Here is a 21,842-nt window from a genome sequence, read left to right on the forward strand (position 1 = left end):
GCACTCCATCCTCCTGTGACTTGAGATTGGGGTTTCATGTGTCAGATGAGCTTAAAATGGGGGAGGCTGGTAAGTGAGCTCTCAGGACAGGAGTGGACGTGCCGGGCCAGGTAGTGGGGCAGGGACGAGATGGCCGAGTGGGGGTGACCAGTTGCCCAGCTGCCTCTAACCATCCCCTGCTGGTCACACACTCATTAGCTCCAGGCCGTTAGCTCTGAACCTGGCTGGGCAGCTTTATTTTCACATGAAAATCCAGGTCTTGCCTGGGAGCTGGGACAGAAGGGGAGCTCCCTACACAGATGTGGCCAGGCCCATCCAGCCCCCATCCTGCCATCCTCCCTCACTCCTTTGCCCACTTACACGGAGGTCTTCATGCCCTCTCTGTGCCAGGCTGGTGCTGGGTACTGGGTGCTGGGTGTGGGATAGGGAGTCCTATTGTGAGAAGCCAGTGCGCTCTCCCCTCCCCTCCTGTCCCCAGGAGCAAGGAAGAAATGCTGTCCTGGATCCTTAGGATCAACCTGGTGGCTGCCATCTTCTCGGCGCCCGCCTTCCCAGCTGCTGTCAGCTCCATGAAGAAGTTCTGTCGGCCCCTGCTGCCCTCCTGCACCACTCGCCTCTGCCAGGTACAAGCTCCTGGGATCACAGCACCACCTCCCCAGGCTGCCTCTGCCGTGCCAGGTCCCCCATGCAACAGCCCTCACCTCAGCGCCTATCCGGCGCCTGGTCCTGGGCTAAGAGACAAGCCGAAGGGGCAGATATTCTCCTCCATCTCCACCGCACCCCACCCCCGTTTACAGATGGGGAGACCGAGGCCACACACCGCACGGTGGCCTGGGTGTGCCAGTGGCAGTGTGTCCTGCGGATGTGGTTGTAGTCTGTGGGCATAATGTGTGTCTGGGACGAATGGGACGGAATGTGTGTGTCACAGGGAGCGAGCGACAGGTGAGACTTGGCTGTCCCTTCATCCAGGGCTCTTTTGCTGCCCTCACCTGCCCTTAAATATTTTATTTGTCATCCTTAAAAAACTCCTACTCATTAATACTCCATTTTTTCAGAGTTTTTTTTTGAGAGGAGAGGATAAATGGTGGGCCGCTACTTGTGAGGTGGAGGGCAGGGGCAGCGCCATACTTCCCTTCCTGTCAGGGCCGTTGTCCGGGATCTTCTCCACAGAGCCCCTGGGGCTGTGCAAGCGGTGCACACTCCCCCCACGTGCACACATACCATTCAAGCACACGCATGTTTATGTGTATACACACGTGCTGTGCACCCACACCTACACCATACTTGTGTCTGCACACACACACACACACACCCCCCACACAAATGCATGCAGCCCAGTGCCTGCATGGCACAGAGGGGTCTGGCTGTGCTGTGATGGCTGGGGTGTACTGTGCACTTGTCTGTGAGTGAGTGTCTTTGGGTGATCCTGGGTCTGTGGCCATCAGACGTGTCCGGGCATGAATGTGAGAGACTGTGTGCATCGTATGAAGCCAGGGGGTGCCGAGGCCGGGCTGCCCCTTGGTCCAGTGGGTTTGTGTGCATCTGAGGGTTCATAGGAGCCAGGGGCTGTGTCTGGGTGACTGTGTGTTTGTGTAAGGGAGTGTCTGCGTCCACACACAGTGTGAGGGTCTCTCACCTCCTGAGCCTGCGGGGGAGGCTCTAGGAGAGCTGATGCCAATGGCAGGAGGGGAGGAAGGAAGGCAGCGGCGGAACGCTCCCTTGGGCCTAGACCCGGCTCTGCCCCTGTGTATTTGACGACCCTGGCCAGGCCTCAGTTTCCCTTTGGTGAAGCAGCTCCTGGTGGGACAGCCCTATGACCTCCTGAGAGTGGAACCTCACAGTCCATGACTTGTCTTTGCAGGAGGAGCAGCTGCATTCTCATGAGAATAAGTTGAGGCAGGTGACTGCAGAGCTGGCTGAGCACAGGTGTCACCCGGTCGAGCGGGGCATCAAGTCCAAGGAGGCTGAGGAGAACCGGCTGAAGGAGCATTATCTCACGTTTGAGGTGGGCCCTTCAAAGGAGGGGTTTTGAAGGACAGGGCTGGAGCAGGAGGAAGAGGCCAGCTCCTGCCTTCCACATCATTCCCTGACCAGGGGCTCCTGCTGTGGGGGGCTCCCCTGAGGTAGTCGTGGACGGTGGTCTCCTGTGGGCCAATCTCTGCACAGTCCAGCTGTACAAACAATTGTGCCCTCACTTATGTCTCTCGAAGAGCACCAGACGGGCTCTACCAGAGACCCCTGTCACCCCTCTACATCTTTCTCCAAGCCCCACCCTCACCTCCCCTTTCCCCATAGGCCCAGCTTCTCGGGAGGTTTTTATGACCAAACCACAGAACTCATAAGCCCTCTCCACGTGACTTTCCCCCCTTGTGTCTCATGTGCCTCTTTCACATAGGTTTATCAAGCAGAGCACCTTGGTCTTTCCTTCTGAGCTCTCCCTCCTTTCCATCTTGTCTCTGCCCCCTCCCCTGGTTCTGCCCCACAGTTGGGTGAAGGATGGCGGGGTGGACTTGGGGGAGGAAGGCAGGAACCACTTGTCCATTTTGGACCTACCTGCATCAGGGGGGTGGACAGACACAAGAGAGGCTGAGACCAAGTCTGGAAGCCCTTGGAGCAGGAAGAGTGGGAAGTCGCCCCTCTCAGTCTCTAGATTTCCACTCTGATTTTCTACTGCAGCATAGAGGAGAGAGGAGAGCTCCCAGGATAGATCCTGACCTTTTGAAAAACATAACACTTTATAGCTTTCGGAAGTCTTCTCAATTTTACTCTCTCTGTGATGTAAAAAAAGCCACACTGATTGGCAGGTGTGATTCTCTTCACTTCCCTTGTATTGATTGATTTAATTCTCATATGAACTCTGTGACGTGGGTTTTGTTATTGTCCCCATTTTACAGATGGGGAAATTGAAGCTTGGAGAGGTTGGATCACGTGCTTGAGGTGACACAGGAAGTGCAGGAGCCAGGATCCTAACCCAGGCAATTGATTGTGGCTCCAGAGCCCTGGTCTTTCTTACCCCCTGCCTGGCTTAACTGGGGGTGGGGGGAGTGGTGGGGTGAATGAAGGGTAGGGGAGGTGAAGCCCAAAATGAAGGGTCTTTCAGCTCCTGTGGCAGAGCTGGGTGAGAACAGGGTCTCGTGACCCTTAGTCCCTGCCTGCCCTGGGACTGCGGTGAGGGCCTGAAGCTCAGAGTCAAGGCCTCAGACACTGCCACATCTCCCTCCTAAATGTTTACCAATTTATAGCCCCTTTAATAGCTCATGAATGTGCCTCTCTCTCCAGGCCCTCACCAACACTGGACATAATCTTCATTAATCTGATAGGTTTAACAAGTGGTGTCTTATTGCTGTTTTAATTTGGATTAAATTTTTTTAAAAAAATTGTGGTTAAAAAGCATAGCATAAAATTGGTCATCTTAACCATTTTTAAGTACATGGTTCACTAGTGTTAAGCCTGTTCACATTCTTGGGCAACCAATCTCCAGAGCCTTTTCACCTTCCCAAACTGAAACTCTGTAACTATTAAACAAAGACTCCTCAGCACCCTCCTCCCAGCCTCAGCCCCTGACAACCAAAGTTCTACTTTCTGTCTCTATGAGTGTGACTACTCTCTAGGTACTTCATATAAATAGAATCATACAGAATTTATGTTTTTGTGACTGGCCTGTGTCAGTCAGCACAATGTCCTCAAGGTTCATCCCTGTTGTAGCATGCGTTAGAATTTCCTTCCTTTTTAAGGCTGAATACTATTCTGTTGTATTTGTATACCACGTTTTGGCTATTCTTTCATCGACTGATGGACATTTGGGTTACTTCCATCTTTTGGCTACTGTGAATAATGCTGCCATGAACATGGGTGTGCAAATGTTTCTTTGAGATCCTGCTTTCAGTCCTGCTTTTATATCCAGAAGTGGAATTGCTGAATTGTATGGTAATATTATTTTTCACTTTTTGAGGAATAGCCGCACTGTTTTCCACGGTAGCTGTACCATTTTACATTTCCACCAATAGTGTACTTGGGTTCCAGTTCTTCCACATCCTTACCAACACACTTGTTACTTTCTGTTTTGTTTTTGTTTTGATAGTAGTTATCTTAATGTGTTTGAGGTGATATCTCATTGTGGTTTTGATCTGCATTTTCCTGATGAATGGTGATGTTGAGCATCCTTTTGTGTGCTTATTGGTCATTAGTATATCTTCTGTGGAGAAATGTCTATTGGAGTCCTTTGCCCATCCTGAAATTGGGCTGTGTTTTTGTTGTTGAGTTGTAGGAGGTTTTTTTTTTTTTAAACTTTGGGTTTATTTATTTATTTATGGCTGTGTTGCGTCTTCGTTTCTGTGCAAGGGCTTTCTCTAATTGCGGCAAGTGGGGGCCACTCTTCATCGCGGTGCGCGGGCCTCTCACTATCGCGGCCTCTCTTGTTGCGGAGCACAGGCTCCAGACGCGCAGGCTCAGTAATTGTGGCTCACGGGCCTAGTTGCTCCGCGGCATGTGGGATCTTCCCAGACCAGGGCTCGAACCCGTGTGCCCTGCATTGGCAGGCAGATTCTCAACCACTGCGCCACCAGGGAAGCCCCTGTAGGAGGTTTTTTATCCCTTTAATATTCTGGATACTAGACCCTTACCAGATTTATGATTTGCAAATATTTTTTTCTCATTCTGTAGATTGCCTTCTCACTCTATTGACTGTGTCCTTTGATACAGAGAAGTTTTAAATTTTGATAAAATCCCATTTGTCTATTTTCACTCTTGTCTGTGCTTTTGGTATCATATCCAATAAGTCATTGCCAATTAATTTGGATTTTTAAAAATTACGAGTGAAATTTCTGTGCATGTCCCTTGCCTAATTTTTTTTTATTGGGTTGTTTATCTCCTTTTTATTGATTTGTGAGAGCTCTCTAAATATTAAGGAAATTAGTCTTTTGTCATATAAGATACATTTTTTCTCATTTTGTTGTTTGTCTTTTGACTTTGTTTTTGGCCTTTCTCTGCCCTTTCCCCAGAAAAGCCGTTATGAGACCTACATCCACCTCCTGGCTGTGAAAATCAAAGTGGGCTCAGATGACCTGGAGTGGATTGAGGCCCGGCTGGCCACCCTGGAGGGGGATGACCCTTCTCTCCGCAAGACACACTCGAGCCCTGCCCTCAGCCAGGGCCATGGAACTGTGACCGGCAGCAAAGCCACGAGGGATAACACTGGGCCTGATACTTAGCTGGCATGGATGGGCAGGTCCCAGAGGCAGGCAATGCCCCCAGAGGGCTCAGTGAGCACAATTCCAGCCAGGGGCCACTTGGATCAGCTCCAGGCAGTTGTTGGGCAGCCAGGGGGGTGTGGAGAGCCCTGTGGGCCAAGGAGATGGAGATGCTATTCATGGTGTCGATCTTGCATCCTGGGGCTGCTCTGGGCCTCCGACCCTCTCCCCAGCTCTCACATCCCTCTTCACCCCAGAGCCTCATTTTCTAGGCCAGTTGTGTGCATGCTCTAGACGCCATCTCACTGGAGAAATGGGAAGGGTGGTTGACTTCCCAGGCTCTCCTCTTCTCACAAGTTCCTCCCCTCATCTCCCTTGTTTCCGAGGGCAGGTCTTGACCCCAGGTCTCAGCTTGGACTCCCACCCTTTCTCCTCCTCCTTCCTCTGAGTTGACCAGCAGCAGGTCTGCAGACCACCAGCACTATCCTCTCCTCCTCCACTCAGCAGCCTTGGGAACCACACCCCATTCTCCTGCCTCACCCGGCAATAACCCAGGACCCAGGCCTGTCCCTCAGTGCCAAGCTCTCTCCACTCAAGTGTGTGTCCACCTCATCTTCCATCCATCGAGGCCACTACTGCTTTCTTTTATATGGACATAAATGTATATATATAAGAATTATATATATATATAAGGAACCCCTTTAGAGATGGTTTTGGAACTGATTATCAGTTAGAGGATGAAATAATAGGTAGGAAAAGCCTATTTCAGAATGCACTTGTTAGCAAGGAGGGCTGCTCTCTGGCCCCTGGAGGCCCTGACACTCTGGGAGGGAAGGTAGAGATAGTATGACCTCCTCTCACCCTATTTCCCCCTCTTCCGGCTGACCTGTGACTTAAACTGCTCTTACAGTTAATGCTTTGGAATAAATAGTGTGTGTGTGTGTGTGTGTGTGTGCCGCCCCGTCTGTCCCACAGGCATCCTGGGGTGTGAGTGGGATGGGACCATGGCCCTGTTTATATTTTGGTCTTTATGTTGGTGCTGCCGGGTCTCTGAGCTCCAGAGGTGGCCTCTTGTACAGATCTACTGCTACAGGAATAAAAGACACTCTGCCTTGCAAATAGCCATTTGTCAACAAGCCCAAAGATGTTTGGTGGGGGAAGGTTATGGAAGCCATTAATTCTTGGTCTTGGGAAAAGGTGGAATGACAAGTTGTTGATTGTTTTTTAGGTTGCTATTTCTTGTACTCTTCTAGTGACTCAGAAACGCTAGTTAAGGACATATCTGGGAAGAATAATTTTCCACGTGATGATCACAGACAAGCATCCTTTAAACCCTGCAATCCTCAGACTGACAGTGGTGGGGGTGATAGCACCCTCAATACAGCTGTGATGAGCAAATCCTTTCTATTTTTAAAATAGATTACTGTAGTTTGGCCAGCAATTTGACCTCAGTGGTAACATATTTAGTTAATAAGCCAACCTTGCAACTAAGCAGCCAACATTTACAAGCCCACTCACATTTGATACAAGGGACCTGTGAGTCTGTGGAGAGATGTAGTGATTTAAATCCAGGTTATTTAATTTGGATCAGCTGAGTGTATTTTATAACCAAACCATCTGGCACCTTCATTTTGCTGAGTGGAAGTAAATGTTCATTTAAGTGAAATTGAAAGAGCAATGTGGCAGCATAAAAAAGCTCTCTGTACTTTTTTCTCCACACTGTCTCAAAGGTCCTTTGAGTTTGGGGTCAGCTTCCCACCCTCTACCTCATGAGGGTGGGTGAGTGAAAGCAGAGGAGCAGGCTCCATCCGCTGCAGACACGTGCGCTTCCCTGAGCACTAGCTGTGCCGCCCATCAGTAAAAAAATTTTTAGTTCACTCTCTTAATTGTATAGTTATTTATTGTAAATTATATACATGTACTACTGTACTAAAATATGTACATTATAAAACATACACAAAAATAGAAATTTTAAAAAGATGAGATGAAAATAAATCTAAAGCAAAGTTCTAATTTTTTTTTCTGCATTCTAATGGACCATCATATTCCCTCCACAACCTCTACCCCTAATATGTCCATTTTCCAGGACTGTCCAAATCCAGAGACTTGGAGGACTGCAGGTGAGATGCGATAAGTGGTTTGCGCCACCTGGTGGTCCTGGGAAGTGTCCGTGGGCTCAGGGACTCCTGGGGGCTGACCCTTGAGGACGGCGTCCCTTGAGCCTCCATCCTCTCATTCAGTGAAGGTGAACAGTGCTGCACGCTGTGCTGGGTGCTGGGGATACTGTGGTGAGAAAAGGATTGACCAGATCCCTGTCCACATGGGGCTCACAGTCTAGTGGGGAGGGGGACAGACAGTCACCATTTCCATTTGGGACTCTGGAAGGGCTGGGGAGACAAGCCAAAAATGACCTGGCAGGGAGAAGAAAAAAGAATTGGAGAAGTGGGGAAACTGACTCAGGAAGCCACCCGAATGTCCTAAGTGCTCCTGGGGGACAGGGTAGTAGTAGGAAAGTCACTTAACAGGGCTATACCTCTTCCGGACAGGCCATACTAAAGATGCCCCAAGGCAGAATTTGAGAGGTGAGTAGAAAAGGGGCCTCTCTGGCCACACCTGCTCCTAGGTTCTGTTCACACCTGCGAATGAATAGGTGGCTGATATGAGGAGGAGTCAAGGAAACTGATTAGGTTCTGGCCTTAGAATCCAGAGCAGATAATGAAGGTACCAAATGGGGTCATGTGAAAGTCAATGAGTTAATCAAGGGGCCATTCAGAATTACTTGGGGTTACACAGAGGGAGATGGGTTCATTGGGGTCATGGAGGTGGTTTCTGACTAAAAATTTAGAAGGTTAAAAACTTAGGGCCCTCAGAAGGGTCAAATGAGGATACTAAACTGGGTCATGAAGAGGTCAGTGGGTTCACCAAGAGGTCATTCAGAATTACTTGGGGTCACATAGAGGTCAATAGGTTCACCAAGAGGTCATCCAGAATTACTTTGGGTTACATAGAGGTCGGTGTGCTCATTGGAGTCATGGAAGTGGTTTCTGAGTGAAAATTTAGAAGGTAATAGCAACTCAGGCCCTCAGAAGGGTCAAATGAGGACAATAAACTGGGTCATGAAAAGGTCGATGGGTTCACCAAGAGGTCATTCAGAATCACTCAGGGTCATACAGAGATCATAAATCACATAGAGGAATTACTGGCTCTCAGAAAATTTTAGAGCCAATAGCAAACTCAGAGCCGGCACAGGGATCTGGATGAGATCATCAGATAGGGGCTAGAGAAGTCAGTGATTTGCAGGTTTGTGTAGCATTTAGTTCATTAATTTCCTTTTTTTCTTTGTAACAGGTACTTTTTTTCCCAGCATCCCCACATGAATACATGTCTAGTTCTTTACTTTTCTCCATCACTTCCCTTTCATCCAGTTTTTGCCACTCTCTGTGTGACTCAAGAATGCAAGGCACAGGATATGGTCATCATCATCATCAAATTAGCCATTAATAGACATCTATCATGTGCCAGAAGCCATCCTGGGCTCTCTATATAATCTCCACAGCAACTTTGAGGTAGGTGTTAGCATCACCATTTCCCAGATGAGGCAAGTGCAGCCTAGAGAAGTCACACAGCTAGTGAGGGGCAGAGCTGGAATTTGAACTCAGGCCCTGTTGATACCTAAGCGCTTTCAACCCTAAGCCTCTCTGTCCTTCACATGTGTAGGTCTTTGAGCTGACTACACACATTCCGGGCTCATTTGCGCACACGCCCACACGTCAACCACCGGAGCTCTTTGGATAGCTGACTCCTTTGTGTCTGGTTGGAACCTAATGGTTCCTGGTGTTGGGCATTGGCTTAGTGACATTAATTAATGAGGGGAAAGGCTCACCCTGGACTACCATCTGCCTTCTCCATGCCTGAAATCATGTACGCTTCGTCAGGGACTGCAAGTTTAGACAGGCCCTGGCTTTAAGTGGGTATTAAAAAACCCAACACCCTGTGGGCTTACAAGCTGCAGCAGCTGTGGTCCTCCTGGCAGCTGAGGGTACCCATTATGCCACTTTTCATGTCCACACTTTGCCTGTGACATGCCTGAGGCCCCAAGGGTCATCTTGCCTCAGCTGCTTCAGTGCCAACCTCACAACCCTTCCCTCCTCACCCACCTAGGCCCGGAAACTCTTGCCTTATTCTGGCCCCTGTAGCTCCAGGGCAGGAACTGGGCCAGGGCTCTGAGGCTGAGCTCGAAGCAGAGTAATCTGTGTCAGACCCTTGGCCAGGTTCCCCAGCAGCCGGGGCGGGGTGGTGGTGGGAGCTGGGGGACACCTTGTGAACGTTCTTAGAACAGGGAGGAGGGCTGGAGCCTGTCCTGGGAGTCGAAGGCAGGGAGATTGAAGGGAGGGTCTCTTCTCCCAGGGACTGCTCTGGCCCTCTCCAACCTCCACACCAACATCCATCCATCTCTATCACAGGTCTTCATCCTCTGTCTTCCCTCCTCACCTGGGGGCTAGGCACACGCAGTCAAACATGAGTTATTTCTGATTTTATTTATAATATAAAAATGTTCAAGTGTCAACAGTCAGGTGTTTGGACATTTCAAGGGGCAGGTTTCCCATTTGTTTAGGATTATTTTTTTTTAAACAATTACTTTTTTGACAAATTAGCAGTGGACCCAGTTTTGGGGGGTGGGGAGGTCAGGGCTGGAGAGGGAGTGGAAGTCATAGGTGGGCTAGGGGCTGGGAGTTGGGCTGTGAGAAGAAAATGGTGTTACTTTATTGCTAAGAGGGGAATCAAATACACTGTCGAGTGGCTCTTCTCGGTCCCAGCGTGACCATGCATCCAATCTAAAGAATCTGAAATGCAAAGGACATGCAGGCGTAAAATAGAAAAGACGACCTGTAAACGAAGGTGCTGCAGAGGACGGAGGGGCGTCCTGGAGGCCATAGGGGAGGAGGAGCCACGAACATTGGGGTCCTGGCAGAGCTGCCCCCTCCCCGGGCCGAGGCTGTTGGGAAGACCTCTTTCTCAGTGCCCCCCTCCCTTAGCAGCTGTGAGGAGCGGGGAGGCCCCCTCCCCATTCTGGTTGCTGTCGCTGGGCCTTAGTCTCCCCCTGGACGTTACCTGACCCCAACTCTAGCTCCAAACCTAGGATCCCCGCCCTCTCCTCAGGGGGCCCAGGACCCCAGATCTTGCACTGGGGCAAAGCTACGCCGGACCTCATGTCGTTCCTTGGGGCCCCCAGCCTTGCGCCCACCTGAACCCAATCCGGCAGCCTCTTCTCTCCTGCTTTCTCTCGCCACCACCACCTCCCACGACCCCCGCCAGCTTGGGATCCTACATTCCCCCACCCCGCAACCCAGACTTCTCTCCAGGAGCTCCAGATTAGCGTACAGCAAAAGGCACCACAATATAGGTTTCTATTAAAGAGTCAAAAAATTGGCCCATCTCTCTTTTTTTTTGTTGTTTCTTTTTTTTTTTTCCGAAGCTGTAAATCAGGATGTCACATATAAATAGTTTCCCTATAAAAACGTCTTTGCCGTTAGCTAGTATTATAAGACAATTTTTGCTAAAATGAAAATAAAACATTTTGTTATACCTTTTTCCTTTTATAGAAAATAAAAATATTTTTATTTCTTTTTTTTCCTCCTTTCTCTCTCCAGTCGGCGGTCTCTGTTCTCCTTAAAGACAGTGGGGCGGGCGAGGCGGAGGGGGCGGCAGGGGCCCTAGAGGGGCCCCGAGTCCTGCTTGGCCCGCGGGGGCGGCCCGCGGCTGTGTCTGCTGCTGGCCCGCGTGCTGTGGCTGTCCAGGGAGTAGTAAGTCCTGCTGTCGGCCGCCGGGCAGAGCGGCGGCGAGTCCGAGCGCAGCGCGTCGTGCGCCGCACGCAGGCCGAGGAAAGGCGTGCTCTCGGCCGCTAGCGCCCCGTCCGCGTCGTCCGCTTCGTCCTCCGAGGCGGAAGCCGAGCCGCCTCCCGAGCCGCTGCTCAGCGACAGCGAGTCCCGCGCCGCGCGTGCGCGTTGCGCCGCCAGCCCGTTGAGGCGCGAGCGGCGCCAGCGCCGGGGCCCAGCCGACGTCCTACGGGACGCGCCGCGGGCGCGCGGCCGCGGCGGCGGTGGGGGCGCGCACTCCTGTGTGGTCTCGTACTCGTCGTCCTCGGGGATGCGGAAAGGGCTGGCGGGCAGACTGCCCAGGCTGCCGCCTAGGGCGCAGGCCCCGCGCCGCGGCCCCGGTCCCGCCGCGGGGTAGTAGTAGCTGTCGTAGCTGCGCTGCATGTCCGCATCGGTCCCGGGCCCTGGACCGGGGCCGGGGGGCGCCGGGTGCCGCAGGAGCGGCTGCTGCTCCGCCAGGCGGTAGCTGATGGGCGCGGCGGGCGGCAGCGACACGGCGTGCGCCGAGTTGGGGGACGTGATCTCGAAAGTCGGCACCTGCGTGGCCAGCGAGTAATGGAAGTCCACGGGAGAGAGGCGCGCGGGCGTGGTCAGGGCCGACACATACCTGCGGGGAGAGGCAGAGACGTGGGCCGGTGGCCAGGGGATGGGGCGGACCTGATGCAAAGCAGTGGTCTTGCCCAGGATTCCTCTTGCAAGAACCATGCTGGTATTCCTCAGTGACCGTAAGCAATTTCCTTAATTTCTCTGAGCCTCAGTTTGCTAATCTGTGAAACGGGAGTAACCACAGTGCTCATTCCGTAGCATTGTTGGATGATTCCATAAACGTATCAGTGGTCCTTGGCTGTGGGGATGCTCACAGTCACCGGTGTTCCTGAATGGTTACTTTGGGTGAGGCTAACTAAGGCTGGGGCATTTTACATGTGCGATCTCATCTAATACAGTAATTCTATAAGAGGCTTTTGTTAGTCCCGTACTACACGTGAGGAAACTGAGACTCAGAACATTTAATTGACTTACTCAAGGTTCACACAGCCAGGAAGTGGTTGAGCTGTGATTTGAACCCAGGCCAGGCAGGAACCAGAACTCATACTGCCCAATTCCTCATTCTAGTCCCTGCATTCAGCCACCCCTGTGACTTGGACTTACCTCCCCTCCAGGACAGTTCATCCCATGGCTGATGGCTACAGTGGGGAAATATTTTCCTTTTTAAGTTGAAGCTAAAAGCTGCCTCAGGGAAGTGACTGCTCCCACCTCAGGTAGGGTCCTCAGCCCAGAGCTCATAGTTACCAAGACCCCACTGAAGTGTCTCTGCTTGGGGCTAAAGACCACCAGTTCCTTCAAAAGTTTGCCCTTGCTAATATCTCCCACTCTGGGTCCCAGGCACCTGTCCCTTTTCTTTCTCCACATTTCCCTTTCTGAGTCAACCACCCTCTTGCCCAACCATTATCCACCTCAGGACAGGGACCACCCACCTCCCTGCCTCTCTTCCAAACTGTAAAGCTGGGCACCTCATTGCTCTCCGGAGTCCCCATTACTGTTTTTCAGAATCATCTGACTCCCCTCTCTTCCCTCTCCCACATGCACATCCATCACGTCCTACCCATTCCCTTTCTCCTGGAATACCCTCCACCCTGCTCCACTCCATCCTCGGACTAGATGTTCACTCTGGTCATTCCCCCACCCCAGGGTCTTTCCTCCTTCAGCCTATGCAGTTCCCAGAACAATCTTTTTTTGGCCACGTGGCATGTGGGATCTTAGTCCCCCGACCAGGGATTGAACCTGCGCCCCTGCAGTGGAAGCGTGGAGCCTCAACCACTGGACTGCCGGGGAATTCCCTCCCAGAGCAATCTTTTAAAGTCATAGCTCTGCTTTAGGAGGCCCTTCCTACTTACCCACCCAGGGCCACTGGCCATCTATCTGGCCCCAGCCTGCCTGTTCAGGCCCAGCTCCAGTCTCCTCACAGCCCACCCTGCTCTAGGCGCCTCACCAGCCATGTCCTTAGTGCCTTTGCTGGAACAGCTCAAGTTGTTCCCCTTGCCTGGAAGTCTTTCCCCGCCTTGCCTCTCTACCTCCCATCCATTAAGGCAGGGGTCCCCAACCCCCAGGCCGCGGACCAGTACCCGTCTGTGGCCTGTTAGGAACCAGGCCACACAGCAGGAGGTGTGTGGCCGGAGCGACTGAAGCTTCATCTGTATTTACAGCCACTCCCCATGGCTTCCATTACCACCTGAGCGCCGCCTCCTGTCAGCATTATGGTGAGTTGTATAATTATTTCGTTATATATTACAATGTAATAATAATAGAAATAAAGTGCACAATAAATGAATCATCCCGAAACCATCCCTCCGCCCCCGTCTGTGGAAAAATTGTCTTCCACAAAACCGGTCCCTGGTGCCAAAAAGGTTGGGGACCGCTGCATTAAGAAGTCCTATTGCTCTTGTTACTACTGATAACCATAGCTCCACCTAGTGAGCACCAGCGCCATGTCAGGTAAAAGGCGAAGAGCTTTGCGCATGATCTTAGGGTGGCCTTCATAAGAACCATGCACGATAGGTGTAATGCTCCCTGTTCTATAGCTGAGGAAACAGGCACAGAGGTGATCAACCTGCCCCAAGTCACACAGGTGGTGGAGCTGAGCTTGGAAAGGTTGGTCTTGGAAAACCTAGCTGCTTCCCAGAGCCTGCCGTCAGACTGGGTTTCTCTGCCCTGGTGGGGTGTCCTATGCTTAGCACTTTCCATAGGCAGCTGTGAGCTTCAGTGGTTTTGTGTCCATGACTGGCATGGACTAGGCTGAGTTGAAGCCTTCCCCACCCCAGCCTGGAGTTCCTAGTACCATGCCCCTTTTTCTGCTCTCCTCCCACACATCCCACTTGCCAAGGGGAGGGCAAGATGGAGGCTGGCCCCCTGCAACTCCTGGCTTGGAGTCAGGGAAGAAGGGAAGGTTCCTGGTTCTCACTGCATTCATTGCTCAGGAACCCAATGGCATCTTAATCCATGGGGGCCTAGTTGCTGATACTTCCAGGGCCTTCAGGCATTCTTGGCTCATTCCCATCTGCACTCATCAGTTTACTCACAGACAGCCTCCCCTCCCACTCTTCAGTCTGCTCAATCTTGGTGTCTGTTTCTCCTGGGACATGGGGCCTCTAGGTGACACCAGGGTAGGGCAACTGTATGTTCTGGTTTGTCCAGGCCAGACCCTGTTTGTTCCTGATGTTCCACTGCAATTATTAATAACATCCCCTTCTACTCTGAAAAGTGTCCTAGTAGAACAATCAAGTTAAATGGTCATAACACACCAGGGTCTACTGGCTGTAGTCCCAGCCTGTCATTAACATGTTGATGACCCTGAGCAGACCATTGAACTTTTCAGGGACCTTGCTTGCCCATCTGGAAAACGGGGATGAGGCTCTTTGGAGTGTTTCTGAGGTGACCTAAGGGTCAGCCCTGGGTCAGTGGTGCCAGCTCTCTGGCTACGGTGGGGCACAGGTCACGGGGTAGGAACTGACCTCTCGCTGTGTGGGGAGTCACGCAGGGAGTCTATGGAGTCGTGGTAAGGTGGCACAGCAGCCCTGCGCTGCTCCTCTAGGCTGTAGGCTGCCGCCCGCCGTGCCCGCGCCTCCACACACGCTGGGCTGTTGCACTTGCTGGTGCCCACTGATGACAGCATGATGCCCGATTGGGAGTCGGAGGTCAGGCTCTCAGAATGTTCCAGGCTCCACGTGTGGCTCTCATGCCTGGAGAAGCCAGGTGGGAGTTAGGTGAGGGGTCAGGAAGGGGCTGGGCAGCCCAGCACGTGTGGTCCCAGGCCCGCCCCTTCCCTGGTTCTTCATTCCATCTCAGGCTCCCTCAGCTCACTGCCCTTCACTCTGGGCTGATGTGTAACATCATAAATGTCAAACCCCGATTTTGGGAGGAGGAGAGCTGGAGGCCCGTGGATGGGTGAGCTGCAATGTGCAGAGGCCTCTTCCTTTCCTCTCTGCAACCAACCTCTCCTTAGCCTCCGTGTCTGGGACCCTTCCACTCCCATGGTCCTTAGCCACTTGCCTCAAGAGCCCAGCCCCAGTGGCCAATATATGGGGACCCTGCCTATTCCGTGCTGCTCCCCAGGGAAGAAAGGGGCCAACCATGTTCTTTCTTGAGCTGTCTGAGCCTTTGTGCTTGTGTGGAGGCCTCCCTACCTCTGGAGAGGAGGCTAAGGTGGACGAAGTTCATGTGGAAAACCCAGGAGAGGGCATCAAATAGCTGTGGGTATTTGAGTGAGCAGGCACTTTATGCCAGATGAAGTGGTGCTGATGAGGTCCAAACAAAACCAAAGGTTAGGTGGGTGCACAGTGATGCTGTTGTTCCTCTGGGGCTGGTTTAGACTAGAAAAGGGAATCCGGTCTCTTGAGGATCTGGAAGTACGTTTGGTGGTGGGTTCTGGTTTGAAGCCCCCCACCTCCACCCTCCTGCTCACAGGGACCCTCAATACAGAGCCCAGCCTGGCTGGGGAGTTTGGTGTGTGTCCCCAGGCAGGTGTGTGGTGCGCATGTGCACGCCCTGAGGGTGTGCATACAGGAGTCTGCAAGGCTGCATGGGCCTTGGTGGTGCCCACCTGTGGCTGGAGGTGGGCGTGGCTGTGGAGCAGTGGTGAGAAGGAGAACAGGAGTGGCTCCCGGAGAAGGTGGTCTCCGTTTCCCTCCGGATGACATGGTCTGTGGCTGGCACATTCTTGGAGATATACTGGAACAGACAGAGGGTTTTTTTGGGGGGGGGCAGTTAGTGACAGATGACCAAGTTGGCCCTCCTTCCTGGTGGGCAGGGGAAGTGAGGCAGTAAGCTCCAGGTTGCAGGGGTGGTGGTGGTCCACTGGATAAGCGACTCGGTGTTAGGGCAGCAATGGCCCCCTGGAAATAAATCCCCCGACCTCCCTTAAGGAAGTGGGCCAAGCGAGGCCAAGTCATCCTGTTGAGGCAAGGCTAGGCTAGCAGGCAAGGCTGAGCACAGAATGGGCCAGCCGCGTCCCTGGCCCATTCTTGCAGGGGGCATAAGAAGGCGGGCTACACAGCAAGGGGTCAGAGTGGGGCCTGGGAACACCACTCACGTCTGCCATCTGGATCTCCTCAGGGTCCAGCCGGGGGTGGCTGGGCCCATTGGCCAAGCTCCGGTTCTGGTGGGCTGGACACATGTTCTGTCGAAGGTGGTTATGCATCTGCTTCCGCTGTTTTCTGCACAGGGGAAGGTGTATTAGCCTGACACCCCCTCCCCCCCTCCCCTGACACAAAGTATGAGCTTCCCTAGCTGTTACTCCAGGGAACTAGTCTACCTGTGCCGGGACTGCCGTGGCAGTCTCCTGCTACTGCTCTTTGCTGTGCTCAGGCTGCCTTCAGCCAGGACCCCTTCAATCAACCCCCTACATCATCACTGCCAGCTGGAATTCAGCAGGACCTGGGCGTAGTGGTAATGAGCTTTGGCTCTGCTGAGAGAGCAGAACTCTACTACTTTCTAGCTGTGTAACTCTGGGCAAGTTACTTAAACTCTCCATGTTTCACTTTCCTCATCTGTGAAACGGACTGATCATCTATGCATTCCAAAGACCATTGAGGATTAAGAGTAGATAAAATATTCAAGCACAGTGCTGGCCCACTTCATTCATTCATTTATTTGGTATCTATTGGGTTTTTACTATGTGCCAGATGCTGTTTTGGAGCAGAGGAGACAGATATGGTTCCTGCCCTCATGGAGCTTGCAGGCCAGTAGGGGAGGCAGATGATAAACACATAAACAAATAAACAAACAAGATACTTTCAGCAAAGTGCTATGGAGAAAATAAAACAGGATGCTGTGGTCAGGGAGTCAAGACCTGTGGGGCTACTTCACTTCGGCACCTATTAAGTGCTCAATACATTTGTTTTGTAATCAACAAGTTTAATCATGTCACTCTCCTGTTAAAGCCCCTTCATTGGGCTTCAGAATCCTGTTTCCTCTCCCCAGCCCTGTCTCTCACTGCCCTTTCCCCCACCCCAGCTTGCTGCATCCTTGGAGGGCTTGTTTCTGATCCTACACTGTGCCTCTCTGGCCTCTGGGCCTTTGCATCCAATTGCAGCACATTCTCAGCCTCTTCACCTGCTAACTCCTGCTCATCTCTCAGGCCCAGCCTAAATGCACCTTTCTCAGGGCAACCCTCCCTGCCCTCTAGCTGAGGTTAGGCACCCCTGAAATACATCCTGTAACACTGGACCTCTTGCTTAGAGCATGTGCCATGTGCCTGGTACAGGGCCTGGTGTCCAGCAGGCACTGAATGAAAGTTTGTTGAAGAAATAAGTAAATGTGGTAGGGGTTAGAACATGGGGCTTGCTTCTCCCCCCAGTTCTTGGCCTCAATTTTCCTACATGGGCCCAGTCTCCTCCTGTGGGCTCCCTGAACCCTAAACCCCAAGGCTGGCAGGGCCTTAGATCTCATAGATAGGGGCAGCAGGAGTCGAGACCCGGGGGCTCAGTCCCCCAAATGGTGGCTATGCCCAGACTCTTGCTTTCCACATAAGAACAGATATGACAAACTCTTTCTGTACCACATCACTCTACAACCTGCAATGGCTCCCTATCATCTGTAGGATAAACCCAGGTCCCCAAGCTTGACATTCAAGGCCCTGTGGTGCCATGCAGGTTCCAGCTGTTCTTTTAGACTTGTGCACCTTTTTAAAATTGACCCCAGCCCTTTGCTCCAGCTAGCCTGGGCTGCTCAAGCTCCATGAACACAGCTGACCCTCTCCTGCATTTGTCCTTTAGCTTGCACTCTTCTACTGGAACTGTCCAGCCCCTTTCCTTGCTCCAAGGTTCTGATGCCACCTTTTCTTTGCCCAGGGGTGGCCCAACCCCGTCTTCTCTGTATTCCTGCTTGGACTGCTCCTAGGTGGGATTAGGCAGTGCCCTGTGAGGTCTCTTTTTCCCCTGAGAAGGTGCCTCCCTCTCTGTGCTTGCCCACCCCCAACACTGCCCCAGTGCCTGCCTACTTGGCAGGGCAGATCCTCCCTCACAGGATCCTCTGAGGTACTAGAGGATCACACTCATTTTACAGATGAGGACTCAGAGAAGCTCGTCCGTTTCCTCAGGGTCACAGGAAATGGCCGAGCTGAATTAGAACGCAGATCTATCTTCTTCCACCGCCTGGGCTTATGACCGTTCTTGCGCAGTTCTCTGGGGCCTGTCTACCCCTCCCTCTGCTCCTGCTTCTTGGCCCAGCCCTTTGGCCCCTCACCAGCTGCAGGAGGGGGCAGAGGGGCATAGGAATGGGGGAGGCTCGGCCAGGCATGGTGGGGTGGAGAGGAGAGCCTGTCCCCACAAAAGCAGTCCCTGGTTGCTCTGAGTGCCCGACAACTCACTTGGTCTTGCAGTAGGCGACCACGCAGACGATGCCCACGACCAGCAGAGCCACGCAAATGCCGGTGATAGTCAGGACCCTTTTCTGGTACAGCTCCTCGGCTTCTGCAGAGGTAGAGGGCGTGAGGGGGCAGGGTGGGAGGCAGACCCGTAGAGACAGTGCTGCAGACCGTCCCCCTGCCCTGCAAACCCCGGGCTCTCTCCAGCTCAGGTGCTGCCCGGCTCCCATCCATCTCACCGCTCCCCAGCCAGTCCCCTCCCTCCTGCTTTCCTGAACTCCACCCACCTGTGGATCTCATCACAAGTGACTACCCCTGAGTTCACCTTCCCAAGCCCGTGCTCTGCCTGGAGCATGTGAGTGGAAAATGCAGGGGGATGGCTGGAGGAGGTGGGATGGAGGTGAAGTTCCCAAGGTCATAGGGGAGGGCAACCCACTATGGCCTGGTGGCTGCAAAGAGCCTTGATGGGCTGGGGGAAGCTGGTCTTCATGGTGGTGAACATGCAGACCCCGGGCAAAGGCCTGGCTGGCCTCTTTGGCTTCCTTAAGAAGGTGGAGAGTGGCTTGTTCTGGGCTGGAGACAGGACATGAGGCCCAGAGGCTGGACTTAGGAGGGATGCCAAGACCAGAAGCAGGGACAGAGCAGACCAGGCCCACAGAGGCGGGAGAGGGGAGAAAGGCCTTGGTTTATCCCTGCAGCTTGGTCAGGGTTGTGGCCCTGGCCCACTCCAGCTCTCCCCGTCTCTGCTTGTCAGAGACCCACGAGTGGCAGCACAGCCCCGTGGCGCCTAGGACAGCCCTTGTGCTCAAGGAGCAGCCTCCACCCTTCTGAAGGAGCTGAGCTAGGCTGGGCCTCAAAGCCCTCAAAAAGACCCAACTATCCCCTCTACCTCCCACTTTTTGGCGGGGCAACCCTTACCCTTCTAGAACAGAGAAAGCCTGGAGGAAGCAAAGGAAAAAGGTGACAGCACCAGACATGGTCAAGGCCTACAGCCTAGACACCCCACCCTTGCTCCCACTCCCATCTGCTGGCCGGCCCCTCCCCATCGCTCCCCTCCCACCAGCACAGGGATAAGTGGGGGCGGGACCCAAAGCCTTGGTGGAGCCCTGGGCAGTGTCCCTAAGCCCCCAGGCTTGCAGGGTCTCCTGTGGCAAAGGTATGCCCAGCAGCAAACACTGGGTACAAAGCCCCAGGCACACATACCTGGAGGACTGTGCCCGTCTGACACACAGACAGACCCTTCACAACAATACACACGGCCGCCACGCATGCGATCACACCCACTGACACAGTCATGCAGAGTCTTGAACAAACAGCCCTCCACCCCAGATCCCCACCTCCAGGCTCTGTGGTCCTCGTCCTGCCTCCGGTTCTCATCCCCAGCCACGCCTCAGTCCTCCACTCAGGCCTCTGTCTCCATCACTCCTCTCAGCCCGCTCTGGTCATGGTCACCAACAACCCCCCCGCTGCCAAGTCTGTGGTCATTCGCTTCCCTCTCAGCAGACTCCCCCTGCTGGACCCACTTCCCGGGATGGTCTTCCCTCCTGGGTTTCCTCCCCCTGCACTGGCTCATCTCTCTGTCTCAGTTGCTACTTCCCCTTCTTCCATGTGGGCTGCAGGGTCCAGGCCCAGAGCTCTCAGGCTTCTTCCTCTCTCCACCTGCCCTTTCTCCCTCCGTCATCTCACCCAGACTCAGACTTGAAATACCATCTGTATGCAGCTGAATCTCACTTTTCTCTCTCCTGCCCTGACCTCTTCCCGAGCTCCAGATTCCTACATCCAAGGGCCATGGCCAAGCAGAAGCACTGATTCCCCACCCTCGTTCCCTGCTCTTCCCATCTCTTCAGTGGCGACACCACCTTTCCTGTTATACCGGCCCCAGACCTTAGAATCATTCCTGATCTTCCCACCCACTCTGATGCCTGATCCATCAGCAAGTCGTCTCAGCTCTCCCTCCCAAGTAGATCCCGGATCTGACCACTTCTTCCCATTTCCACTGCTTCCAGCTTCATCCAAGATGATGCCATCTCTCACTCGACAGCTGCCCGCTTCTGACTGGTTTCTCTGCTTCTGTTCCTCCACACCCTGTCCCCTCACCCAGTCTATCCTCTGCCCCGAAGCCACATTGATTTCCAACCATAAAGCAGATCATTTTACTCCTCTGCTTAAAAACCCACAATGGCATCCCCCTGCAATTTGAATACAACCCAAAGCCTTACCATGGTCCACGAGGCCCAGGGTCACCTGGTCCCTTCCTCTAGATCCCACCTGTAGTCTTCTTCCCCATGTCTGCTGTGCTCCAGAGGCACTGGCAGTCTTTCCATCCATCGAACAAGGCAGGCCCATCACATCATCCTTAACTTGCTGTGCCCCCTGCCTCAAACACTCTCCCCCGATTGTTTGCCGGGCTGGCTACTTCTCGTCAGGTTTTAGCTCAAATGTCACCTCATTGGACAAGCCTTCCCTGGCCACTTAGCTAGAGTAGCTCCCCACCCCGGCTAGGCGCCATCCCATTTTATTTTCTGTGTAGCACTTACCCCCACCTGGTATCTTTCCTGTTTGTTGTCTGTCTCACCCTGTGAATCTGAGCACCAGGAGGGCAGGGACTCTGCGTGCTAGATCACCAGGGTCTGGCCAACTCGGGGGTTCAGTAGAGGTTTGTTGAGTTGGTGTGTGAATGAATATACAGACCACCTTTACAGACAGTCACATGTTTACGTACGCTCACACTTGCCTCCGCACCCGCTGCTCATGCTCAACCCTTAACAACAAAGATGTTCCACTGCACCCCTCCGTGCGCTCACACCCTGCACTGACAGACCCAACAAGGTGTAAACATGTCAGCCCCCCAGAACAACATAGACACGCACACCTACAGATTCTCCCCCTGCACCCCCTGCCATGATCACACAGACACCACAGACTCGGCCCCTCTCCTCCCCACCCTGTCACAGCAGAGAGACAGACATACTCTTACACATAGACTTTCAGCTCCATCTTCTGAGAATAGCTGATGGTGGCTAGGTGGCCAGGGAACTAGGGCCTCCCCAAATCTGCCACGAGAACAGTCTTTTCATAACTGCAGGCTCTGCACACATCTGGGGTCTGACCCCACCGAAGGCTCAACCCCTCTGAGCCCCTGCATCTCTCCTGCTATATGTGTGGACCAGGGTGGAGCCTCCCAGCACAAAGCCAGAGAGCTGGGAAGACTGACCCCTCAAAGTCCCTTCCTGCCCAAGGCATCTTCCAGGGGCCAGAGGACAGTCACGAGTGGGACGTGAGGTTCTGAGCTGGGAGGCAGGAAGGCAGGCACCAGAAGCCAGCCCACCGTGGACCCTTGCTAGTGTTGCCCACAAACACATGTGCCACTGTGGGGACGGATCATGAAGGGAGTAACAGCCTCAAGCAGATGGCAAA

The 21,842-nt window shown here is 53.2% G+C and overlaps 2 protein-coding genes across 5 annotated transcripts in view; one reads left to right on the forward strand and one right to left on the reverse strand.

The window, feature by feature from the left end:
- The window catches only part of PSD2 (pleckstrin and Sec7 domain containing 2), a 48,779-nt gene extending 42,645 nt beyond the window's left edge, over window positions 1–6,134 (forward strand). For both annotated transcript variants that reach the window (XM_036849216.1, XM_036849215.1), the window contains 3 exons: window positions 479–623; window positions 1,862–2,005; window positions 5,001–6,134. In XM_036849216.1, coding sequence (XP_036705111.1) covers window positions 479–623; window positions 1,862–2,005; window positions 5,001–5,210 — 499 coding nt within the window. In that variant the 3' untranslated portion in view covers window positions 5,211–6,134. The remainder of the gene's footprint in view (window positions 1–478; window positions 624–1,861; window positions 2,006–5,000) is intronic.
- Window positions 6,135–9,708: 3,574 nt separating this feature from the next.
- Window positions 9,709–21,842, reverse strand: part of NRG2 (neuregulin 2) — a 182,091-nt gene continuing 169,957 nt past the window's right edge. For all 3 annotated transcript variants that reach the window (XM_036848886.1, XM_036848884.1, XM_036848885.1), the window contains 5 exons: window positions 18,429–18,531; window positions 16,152–16,275; window positions 15,663–15,790; window positions 14,575–14,802; window positions 9,709–11,672 (listed from right to left, as the gene is read on the reverse strand). In XM_036848886.1, the coding sequence (XP_036704781.1) occupies window positions 10,904–11,672; window positions 14,575–14,802; window positions 15,663–15,790; window positions 16,152–16,275; window positions 18,429–18,531 (1,352 nt within the window). In that variant the 3' untranslated portion in view covers window positions 9,709–10,903. The remainder of the gene's footprint in view (window positions 11,673–14,574; window positions 14,803–15,662; window positions 15,791–16,151; window positions 16,276–18,428; window positions 18,532–21,842) is intronic.

This window comes from Balaenoptera musculus, chromosome 3 (genome assembly GCF_009873245.2).
Source record: "Balaenoptera musculus isolate JJ_BM4_2016_0621 chromosome 3, mBalMus1.pri.v3, whole genome shotgun sequence".
NCBI classification, from domain to species: domain Eukaryota; kingdom Metazoa; phylum Chordata; class Mammalia; order Artiodactyla; family Balaenopteridae; genus Balaenoptera; species Balaenoptera musculus.